Source organism: Mustela lutreola, chromosome 3 (assembly GCF_030435805.1).
Source record: "Mustela lutreola isolate mMusLut2 chromosome 3, mMusLut2.pri, whole genome shotgun sequence".
Classification (NCBI taxonomy): Eukaryota; Metazoa; Chordata; class Mammalia; order Carnivora; family Mustelidae; genus Mustela; species Mustela lutreola.
The window spans coordinates 195914585-195926297 of NC_081292.1; the positions used below are offsets into that span (position 1 = coordinate 195914585).

Sequence of the window (11713 nt, forward strand, 5' to 3'; positions counted from 1 at the left end):
GGAGTTGCCATAGCAACTGTGTGAGTTGAGTTGAGAAATTTATAGGCAAGAAAGAGGAGATGAAGAACTTGTGCTAGAGCTAATGTGTGACTTGTAAAGGCCTTATGCTGTTATTTGTAGTAATCTGCTTTATATTTAAAATAGTTGGGAAGAAACCAAAAGGACAGAGGAGGAGTTCCTTCCAAGAATGGCTTCCAGGTTATAGCTGGTGGACAACTGACTCATAAAGCGTTATTTGTCTTTTCATCAATCTGTACCAGAATTCCTAATAATGAAGACTTCACCAACTGATGAATGAATAAATTAAAAACAAACTCAAACACAATATTCAAATGCAAGGAAGATAAAGACAACTCTGGAAAATGACCACCACAGATTTTTATTTAATTAAAAATATTATACATGTTGTTGCATTTTCATGGAAAATAGTGAATTAAAAAACACCAACAGTGTTAGTTTTCAGAAACCCTCATCACCCTGTTCTGCCACCTGCTGCTGTTTTCTGTCCATGGCATTAACCATGTGTAAGGAATTGAGGCTCTCATGAAACTAGAGCTTCCTTGAAGTTCATACCTACAAGACTCCCAGAATGAGCCATTTACTTGACGATGGTGTTCTATGGAGTTAAATCAGACACACCAGGCTTGACTCCCTTGCAAAGCTTTGAATGGAGCTAACATAAAAGCCCAAAGCACATGTCAATACCAATTCAACCTAGTGTGGCCACAGGAATCAGCTAATCCAGTTCCCAAGCCAGTTACCAAGTGACCTTATATTCTACCTGGTGTATTAGTGTCCTGAGCCCCTCCATAAAACTTTCCCTGAACCTCTGGTAGGAAGACACTGCCATATAGTGTTTATATTAAAACCATCAGCAAATACACAAAAGCCCATGTGGCCCCCATGCACAATACTATCAAATAAAAAATATATATTGGTACAATACAACCTTTGGAATCACTGGCTAAAATATAGCCATGTGAATATTTTTAAAGTCTTCATGTAATTCTACATTTAAGAAAAATAACACAAAAAGTTACCTTGAAAACATCGCTTCAGCTATAAAGTCTCACATGTAAATACAAAGTGTGTACAATATCTCCTCTCCCTAACTCCCCTTCCTTGTTTTCTTTGGGCTGCACCACTCCCGAACCTATATCCCTGACCCCACATCATAATGCTGCATCCCCATGTTGCTCCCAAGTGACACTTTTACTAAAATTGGATCTGATGTGACAGAAACATTCTGGCTCTGTTTTCTTGCACCTTTGCTTTGAATCGTAGCACACTTCATTTGGGTTCTGCATCCAGCTTTATGTTAAAGAGAGATGAATCACCCCCAAAATATACAAACAAGCAAACATAGCTGGATAGTACAAAGTTTGAATTGCCTCAGCTCTGAGAAATTGGAAAATGTTCTTTCTTCTTCATAATGGTCTCTCAATTGATGGGAATAAAATAAGGCTGAAATTGCTTTTCACATTCTGGCTCTGTTGGGGGCATTTTCACATAGACCCCTGTAGTAAGAGGACTTCTTTTCTTTAGCTGCCAAACACAAAAAGGAACAGTAATTATTATTAAGAAATACAGAAGCCATTTCTAGCCATAATAGGACTCAACAAACAATGGGTCCCTACTCCGTTGAAAAAGTGAATGTACACATACAGAATTATAAGCCCCAGGAGATTTTCTTGATTCAGTCATTACAATTCACTTTAAATAAATCACTCAGTGCTACTGATGTAAAATAGCAATCATTTTCCCTGACTGCAAGAGAGGAGGAAGACACTTTGAGAAAGCATTAGAAAGGACATCCAAAATACCTATGGTAATTGACTACAACTTATCGGTGAGGGCAAGACCTTCATAAGATATTAAACTTCAGTTATTCTGTTCTAGAGCTGTATTTCTCATCTCTACTCCTCATAAACTTTTTACTGCTTTTGTCTGTCTGCCTTAATTCCCAATTTTTATCACCTCCATAATTTGAGATTCTAGTCTACTGGTCTGTGTGGCAGTTTCTAGCAAATGAGGTAGGAAGAATCTACAGCAATACAACAAGTTGATTAGAGGATCTTGGGATCGAGTTGAGGGGAATGAGGCTGTAGGGGAAGAGAGTAAGAGAGCCCTGGAAGGAGAAGGTCATCGTGATAAAGCCAGCCATAGGCAGAGAAGGGCTGAATGAGACCATCAGAAAGAAATCCTGACAGGAGGCCTGATTTTATACCTCCATCTCTCCCAACAACTGCACTAAATAAAACTGGCATTCTTATTTACTGGGCTAGAGGGGAAGGCAAAACTTCCCATTTGAGCAGACTGGGTAATGGGGAACCCAGGACAGGACAGTTGCGTGGACAGCTATAGTTGGACAAGGAAGGCACAAGCGGGGTGATACCAAAAGATAACTTCTGGGTGAAATAGGGGGATGTTAAGGGGGAGAGTAAAACCCATCCAGGTGGTCTTCTGTAGCAGTATTTGGCCCAACCTCATCTTATGTTTTAGGGTTATTAAGTACAACTTTCTTGAAGACGAAGAGCAAAACAGCTGCCCCGTGTTGTTCAAATGGTTACTCAAACTGAAACCCTGTTCAGAAGCACACAAACATTCAATGTCAAACACACTCATCTAAAATGTTAGTCATCTTGAAACCTCAAAGGCCAGTACCAAGGGTTCTAGTGCATTCTTTACCACTGTCCTTCCTTTACCACTGTTCTTCATTTATTGCTTCATCTCCAGAAAACTGAACTCAACAGCGTCATTTGGTCAGTTGCTATCACTGAAGACATCCTCACCAAAAGTGGTGTGTTGTCAGCACTGCACTCACCATTTTGCTCAAAGAAATAGCTGTGATAAGGAAACTATAAAAAAACAGCCCCGAACTGACTGCTGCAAGGATCCAGAGGAGGAAATCAGAATCTGGGCAAGGTTCAGGATCTACAACAGAAAACAAAGCAGAGTTTCCATGAGACATTCTTTAAACTTTAAGGCCCTACTCCCTTCACTAGTGAGAAAAGGAAGAGGTTCTGGAAGAGCTTCCAACCTTGGTGTCTACCCCTAAATAGTATTGGTAGGCCATAGGTAAGTCTGGCTGCTGGAGGGCACTTCCCGTAGAATATCCTATCAGAGGCCCAGGGCCAAACTTCATGATAGTTATCACTCCAGAATGAGTGCCTCAACCTCCAGTAGAAAAAAAAACACTAACCCCAACCCATTTTATTTTTAGTCAGAATGCTGAGTGGCCACCCATATTAACCAGACTACCCAGCCTTATGCCAAAGAACTCTTAAAGAATTTCCATAATCCTAAAATGAACCACCTAAAGCTAAGGAACAAAACTGTTTTCATGCTAAGACGACAGCAATCCAAAAGATGGCAGTTTAGTAATATGGATTTGCTCACCGATGACATAAATCTGGGTTCCATTGCCCATGCCGACATAGTAGGGTGGCGGGTACATGAGCTCCACCTTGCAGATGTAGAGCCCTGTGTCCATGGCCCTCAACCCTTGGATGGTGAGGTTCACTTTATTTCCACTGGAGGTGCCAGTGCAGGTAGAATCATCTAGGAAGGCCAAGTCATCCTCCACTGTGTATGTCGTGGCACAGACTTCAGTCATCTGGCTGCCGGCCTGCCGTAGCACTGTCACCCGGACCTCGGCGGCATTGCCTGAAGACCCATACTCACACACAAAGCTGGCAACACCTCGGCTGCTGGCCAGAACCACTGCAGGCTGGGCCACATGCATCCCTAATAAGAGAAAATTAGAGGGAACTCAGTGAACCAATGCTCACCTACCACCAGGCTCAAGCAAAATCTCCAGCTAACCAAAGCTGATCTTTGATGGGTACTTCACTTTTCCACTTTTTCCATCTTCACCTTTCAGCCCTTCTCTTCCTTCAACAAACACTCCCCAACCATTTCCTTCTCCCCCATCCCATGCCCTCCATCTCTTAGCTGTCTTCCAGCTAATCTCCATCAGGTATTTACATTTTGGATAAGAGTTTCCTGTATCAGGAAAAACATTGATATGACAAACTGAAGGGCTTGGTCCTACCATGAAATACGTGATTTGGGGCAAGTCATGCCTTCCCTGTAGCCTTCATTTTCCCTCACAAGCAGTTAAGAGGGGATTAGGTCAGATGATAACAGAGTGCCTTCCACCTCTGGTATTCTAAGGTTAAAATAGAACTGTAGGAACTATAATGAGCAGTAGGAGAAATTTTGGAAGTTGAGGTACAGAATCTTGCCTTATTTCTCAGTACATAACTTATAAACTTCTGCTTATATTTACTTGGTCATGTACCTCTATCTGTCACAGTGGCTGAACCCTGGATCACTGTGCCAGCCAACACATTCCCTAGCATTATTATCAGAGAGAGGGATGCTTCTAGATGAAGGAAGCCACAGAGTAGAGGGCACCAGGTCGTTTCCTCTTTAGGCTGAGGCAACCCTGCTGTTAACTTCTGTGGGCTTCCCCTGCCACCGCCACCACCTCTTCCGCCAGTCTCTCTCCTTCACTCAAACATGCTAATGCTCCTTTGTTCTTTCTCCTTCTGGCTTTTACAGGACAAGGGAGGCTAGCTCTCCATTGAAAAAGATTTGTGTCATCTACAAAATGGTAGCTTCATGTCAAATTACCTTCCTATAACTAACTTGTCCCCTTTCTAGTCAACCACACACCTGACACTCAAAACTTGGAAGAACCAAGTCATTCATTCTGATAAAATCCTTTGATATCTTACATACCATTGATTGCAAAAACAAATAAACTAAGTGGCATTTACATCCTCCATGATCTGACCCCAACCTATCACTCCAGTCTGAGTTTCTAGGACACCTCCTCCTGTGTATAAATCACTCTACAGAAATAACTCTATCAATAGTCCTTTTTCCCAAGTACATGGACTGAGCAACATCTGTCCTCAGAAGAAAGAATAGAATGATAGCAGCCATTGCTATGGTTAATCCAGCAGCCCTGGCTGACTAGGTAATAGTCTTCTTCTACAACCCTCATCCCTGTCTATCAGAGCAACTTTGCACTGTTGTAACTCCATTGTGGTATTTAATCAAGTTCTACCCAGTATTAAAGTTTTTTGGGTACTAGTCATACCTCTTGCAGCTTCTGTCTTTGGCTTATAAACTCCTGGGAGCCACCATTAGAACCTACCCACATGAGCACTCAATAATCTTTATTGTACTGACATTAAGCCCAAAGACAATTTTTCTGCCTTCCCCCAGGCAAATTCTCAGTTATCACCAGTAAATCTGGTCACACTCATTTTTCAGTGGAAGAATCTCAGTTATAGGTTGAGATAAATTTTCTACAAAAGAAAGGTAATTGTTTCTAAGAGTATTTAATCTTTACATGTTCAAAATATGTAGAATAGGAAAATGCACATGAGTCGTTCTTATCTGGTAATAATTTATCAAATACCTTTTGAGCACCCAAGTATTTCATATAAACCACATGGTTTCTTAACTGAGACAGTCTAGAGAGAAATAAAGTTGAAATTCAGTGAAAATGTTCACCATTTTATGTTTTAAAGCAAACCCGGTATTAACCTCTAAAGAGCTTTATTTCACTGAAAACTGGGGAATCTGCATCCAAAGTCCACAAATAGGTCAGGTGGCAATTAAGTATCTTGTGCCAAATAGACTGATGGTTTTCATTGTTTTTTCTTTCTTTCTTTCTCTCCCCGCCTTTTTGATTTACAATTTCAAACTGCTATCATTTTTTAAAGTAATTAACTAACTAGTTTATAGAATTGACTGAGGACCTTAAAACTTTGAATTGAGTAAAGAAGGTTTAAATTTTAAACAAGCTGATTCGTTTATAAAGTGAAGGTCTTAAAATCTTAAATAAGGTAGGAAAGAAGCTTAATATGATTTGCTTAAATCCATCTTTTTAAAAAAGGAAATTTTGAGTTCACCCTGATTCCAAGCTTAAATACATTAGGAGCTACGGATATCTTTCCTCTCTTAAATTGCTTAACTTTACAGTATTTTCTTCCAATCTGACAGAAGTGTCTGAAATTGCTCATCTACCAAACCAACTCAGATATATTCATTAAGCTCCTAGTCAATGCCTGGCGCTCCACTATGAGCCTTATCTCTGCTTATTTGCTGCTGCCAGATGTCTCCTGCTTGCCTTGGAATACAGAACCATCCAACCCAGGAGACTGGAGTTTTACCTTTAGCTTCTGGCTTTGTTATAAATCACTGTCCTTGACTGCTAAAAGAAATGAAACGCAGGTGGGAGAAACACCTCCTCCACCTTCATCCTGCAAAAGCCTCACTCACCTTTGGAGAAGACGGGGATAAATAGAAGAGAAAACAGAGCGGTGCAGGGCCAGGTCCTAGAAGACCGGTCCGGCTGAACCCCATGCCTCCGGAATCCGAAACAAGCCATGGCTTTATGGGAGCAATGTTCAGGTCTTCAGGAAGCAGAGTGAAACCTTTCAGGATCCCGAAGCTTTGATATGTGTTTGAACCCACACAGAATCAAGGACTTTTTATAGCTGGCTTTGATCCCAGGTATGTACAATACATGTGCACACACAGAAGGCACCTGAATAGAAAGCCTTTTTGTTTTGGTTTTACGAGAAAGGAAGCCGTGGGTTTAGCTGTTACGTCGAAAAGATAACCTCAAACACTCAAAATAAAACTGAACAAAACAAGCCAATCCATGGATGGAAAATGCACTCAATTTGAAACTGAAGCTTCTTATTCACTTTGAGGATAAGTGGAGAATTGGAGAATTTCCTGGAGTGCAGGAGTCTCCTTAGGTCCCAATTTGTCCAGTTATCTAGGCATCTTTTACCAGCTAATTTACTCCATTCACATCTCTAAAATTGCTAAGCTGCTGGTCTGAGCCTTGACCATGACAGCATTAGTCTGTGGACATTATTATTAAAAAAGCTCTGCATTCCCCATCCTGGGCAAGTTTAGAAATAAAAGCTTATTTCTCCAAGCTCCATTTAACATTTTGTTAAGAGAAAATACCAAAATCATGAGAAATAAACAAATTTGCCTGATTTGCAGATTAGGAAATAATTCAGGTATTCTTGAAAGCCTTAACAAAGACAAAACAGGGTTGGAGAAGGTCCAGAAAAAGTCAGCCAAATGATCCAAGAGATTCAAACCTCCCATAAGAGGATAGACTTGTTTTTCTTTCTAAAGGGAATTTTTCAAGCATAAAATCCAAGACCAAAGGTTAAATATGACTGAAGTTCTTAAACTTATGAAAACTGTAAACAGGACAAGGTTCATCCTATAAGAGAATACTAAACATCGGGGACTACCTCCCTTAATACTAAGGAGTTTTCATATACTTGAATAATGAAAGAGACATTTATTGAGAATCTATGATATGCCAGTGATATGGAATGTGCACTTAGATTGAATGATGACCAGACAAAACATAGTTAATGCCTTAAGGGACTTCCAAAAGACTGACAAGTCTCTGTGAAGTGACAGTTATAGCATGGAATATGGTGTTTCTAGTTCTTTATGGTTTCTCATTGTTCATGTAGCCCAGCACAGCAGAGAACACTCTATAGAATATGGACCTAATTCCTCTCTTTTTAGCCTGGCTTCCAGCATTTCCTCACATGCTCCCTTCTTCTGCTTGTCCTTTCTCTAACACCCCTCTTTGGTTCTCATCAATTTGACCCATACTGTTTCAGTGCTTGTTTTCTCCCATTAATTTATTTAATCCTCCTTCTGATCCTGCAAGGGTTAACTAACATGGCAGCTCCTCCAGGGAGCCTCTCCTAAGGCTGTTTTCTATACTCTCCTAGAACCTTCTATAAGCCTTCAAACCCAGCTGAAATGCCAGCAGCCAAGAGTAACCGAACGAGCTCTTACTAAGGGCCAGATCCCAGACCGGGCACTGAAGATACAAAACTGGAAAATGTATGTTTGGGCCCTTGAGAGGAGCCCACAGAAGTAGCAGGGGAAGATAGGTAAGCCTATGATCATGCTAGAGTGGAGAAATGTTGGAACTGAAGTATGTTGCACAGCCACAGAGAAGCAGAAGCCATTGGTACAGCCTGTGAAAGTCAGGAAGGGTTTCTCAGAAAAAGAAACACCTGAGCTTATTATTGAGGACAAGGGCAAGGGGTGGGTATTGAGACAAAAAGAATAGCATGTGCCAAGATTGGAAAGAGCATAAAACATTCATTATTGTCAGAGGACAAGTCTAGTATGGGAACCCACAGTAAGGGTAAGCTGATGTTCTTGGCACTGAGGGCCAATGCACTAAAAGAAACAAATTAGCAGGGCTGAGTTCACACCCTAGGTAAATTCCCCCTTACACAGGAGCAAAGGTGGGGAGGATAGGTTCAAGGGGGAATAAGTTAGAACCAGGAAAACCAGGAAGGAGGCTATCACAGTACCCCAGGCAATCAAGAATTGGCAAACTTGTGTAAAATGACAGGCAGTAAATATACTAGGCTTTGCAGGTGGTATGGTCCCTGGTGCCACTACTCAACTCTCCTGTTGTAGGGTGAAAACGGTCACAGAAAATACATATATGAATGGACATGATTGTGTTCAAATAAAAAATTATTCACAATATCAATTATAACCCAATAAAAAAAGAACATTTTTAAGAAAGCAGGTAGAGGCTGGATTTGACCTGCAGACCATACTTTGCCAATTCCTGGTCTAAACTAATGACAACAGTGGTGACAAAGTCCCTAAGGAAACTAATCCAAAAGCAGTGAATGGATGAAAAACACCAGATTTATGGCTAGGAGTTACTGTGGAACTGCCAAGAATCATTCAAATGTTTGTCAATAGTATCCCACTCAAGTCTCAAAACAACACAACAAGGCAGGGATAACAGTTTTTCTCAATTTATGAAAGAGAAAACCAAGCCACTGAGACTTGAGATTTATCCAATCCTCCATAGTCAGTGGTAGACCCAGTATTTGAAGCCAGTGATCCTGTTAATCACTACACTAAAGCGAAGACTTTGAGGTCAAAGAGAACTAGATTTGAATCCTAGAGTGAAGACTTGCTAGCTGCTGATCTGGGGCACAGAGCCCAAAGTCCTCCAGAAAACTGTAACTATATCTCAAGGCTGGTTGCAAGGATTAAATGAGATAATGCGTATAGCATGTATAAAAGACCTACTATGGTGTCTGGACATTCAAGGAAAAGGACTTCTTTGGATTTATAGAGTCATTGAGAAAACAGAAGTACAGTTTCTTAGAATAGGGAACATAAGAAGAGCAGATCAGGAAGTGAAGATAATGAGTTCCCTTCGTGCACATTGAGTTTTCTACAGGTGGTAAGGTAGAGAGACACAAAAATAATTAAATAATTGCCAATGTGGTCTGGAACACAGGAGAAGGATCTGAGCTAGAGACATTAGTTTAGGCAACCATGAAGCCACTGAGGAAAACTTCACAGGCGAGTCTTCACAGATTTGTAGCACTCTATAAATATTTGTTAAATGAATAGATATATGAATGAAAACAGTTTAATACAAGAAGACATGAGGTTTATAATAGGAACTTTCAAAGAAGTTTACCAAGTCCCCTAATGATACTTTCATGAAACGATTTCTACAACAGCAAGAAAATTCCATCATCTTAAAAACATTGGGTAAAAAGAACGTTGGTGAAAAAGATATAGTCACATGTACAATCCCATATATTACTTGATAATTATGAAGAGGAAAAGATAATGGATAAATCTAGCAGATACTGCCTTAAAAAGTGCTCAAACTAAAGATCACCCATGATGAGATATTTTGATATCATGTGACTCCAGATTTAATTATCTGAGAACACAACACCTTTCTAGTATTACTGACAAAATTGGTTAAACTGAATCTATTCATGGGAAAAACAATTAGGCAAATCCATATTGGGATCATTCTGTAAAACAACTGGTCTTTAGAAAGGGCCTTTGATTCTTCAAAAATGTTAATATCATGAAAGATTAAAAAAGAAAAAAACCTAGAAAATTGTTCTAGATTAAAGGAGATTAAGGAGACATGACAATAAAATCCAATGTATGGTTCTTGGTTAAAAAAAATAAATCACTTATGGTTTGTCTCCCTCCCAATCCCATCTTGTTTCATTTATTCTTCTCCTATCCCCTCCAACCCCCCACATTGCATCTCCACTTCCTCATATCAGGGAGATCATATGATAGTTGTCTTTCTCCGACTGACTTACTTCGCTAAGCATGATACCCTCTAGTTCCATCCACGTCATCGCAAATGGCAAGATTTCATTTCTTTTGATGGCTGCATAGTATTCCATTGTATATATATACCACATCTTCTTTATCAATTCATCTGTTGATGGACATCTAGGTTCTCTCCATACTTTGGCTATTGTGGACATTGCTGCTATAAACATTCGGGTGCACGTGCCCCTTCAGATCACTACGTTTGTATATTTAGGGTAAAGGGTGGGATTATGGACATTGGGGAGGGTATGTGCTATGGTGAGTGCTGTGAAGTATGTAAACCTTGCGATTCACAGACCTGTACCCCTGGGGATAAAAATACATTATATGTTTATAAAAAAATAAAGATGAAATAAATAAATAAATAAATCACTATAAACCACGTTATTGAGATACCTGGGGAAATTTGAATATGGACTATATTTAACAATAACATATTAATGCTAAATTTGTTGGGTGTGATCATTTCACAGGGGTTATGTAGGGAAACATCTTGTTTTTAGACAATGTTTTCTTAAGTGTTTAGGGATAAAGTCGCAGAATGTCAGCAAGCAACTCTCAAATGGCTCAGCAAGAACAAGTGTGTATGTTTGTGTGATTACAGAGAGAAAAAAAATGAAACAACAGTGACAAAATGTTAACAACTGGTGAATCTAAGTGAAGAGGATATCTGTGTGTTCATGGTACTATTCTTACACATTCTGTATGACTGAACTTTTTCAAAATAAAAAGTTGAAAGTAAAAATTGTAAGGCCACTATTACAATGTTAGGTCCCGTACCACAGATAAGCCGACTGAAATTTAGAGAGAGGATGTGACTTGCTCAAGCTTATTCTCCTTCCTCCTTCCTGATATCCATCTTCCACCTGGAAACAGAAGCCTGTGTACAACTTGGGTTCCGCAGGCAGACTGGTTTCTGGGAGGGATCAGCAGCTGGGAAGCACCCAAAGAAGATACAAAGGCAAGAGGAGGGAGGTCAGGGTATTTCTTCCCTGCTCTCGCCCAGATTCAAGGACCTTAGTTCTGGCAGTGATGGTAGCTCTGCACAGCCACAGCTTTTGTCAGGTACACCTTACCCCTCCTGTGAGCCAATTCTCACTGTTTCTTCCCCTGGTTCTTTCAGCCTTGGGAGGGGACTAGCTTCCAGTGTTGCTAACATCTGTGTAGGCTAGCGTCTTCCATTCCTTACCCGCCTTTTACCTCTTAAAATAGTCCTTTTACTGATTCTTTTATTTGAACCACCTGTTACCTGTCGAATCCCTGGTTGATCCAGTCCCAAAGCTATAAAAACTGGATTTAAATCCTGGTCTCATTTTCACGCAGTACTTACTTTTTCCCTATTATCTCACGTACAATGAAAACGTGTTACAGTCAACCCTGCGCAATTCTGTCTGCCCTATTTCAAGTTCTATTTCCATGACACTCACACATTCACCCCACATACAACATCTAACTAGGGTCTCCTTTGTACATAACAGGTGATGGGGAATTTCTCGATTTCAATTTA

At 40.2% G+C, this 11713-nt stretch overlaps 1 protein-coding gene across 1 annotated transcript; it reads right to left on the minus strand.

Annotated features, from left to right (window-relative positions):
* Nucleotides 1–363: 363 nt before the first annotated feature.
* CTLA4 (cytotoxic T-lymphocyte associated protein 4) lies at nucleotides 364–6575 on the minus strand. The gene is made up of 4 exons (XM_059168306.1): nucleotides 6301–6575; nucleotides 3400–3747; nucleotides 2825–2934; nucleotides 364–1545 (listed from the first exon to the last, which is right to left on the minus strand). The coding sequence occupies exons 1-4, from the start codon at nucleotides 6407–6409 to the stop codon at nucleotides 1441–1443; spliced, it is 672 nt and encodes a 223-aa protein (XP_059024289.1). The 5' UTR covers nucleotides 6410–6575; the 3' UTR covers nucleotides 364–1440.
* Nucleotides 6576–11713: the final 5138 nt, after the last annotated feature.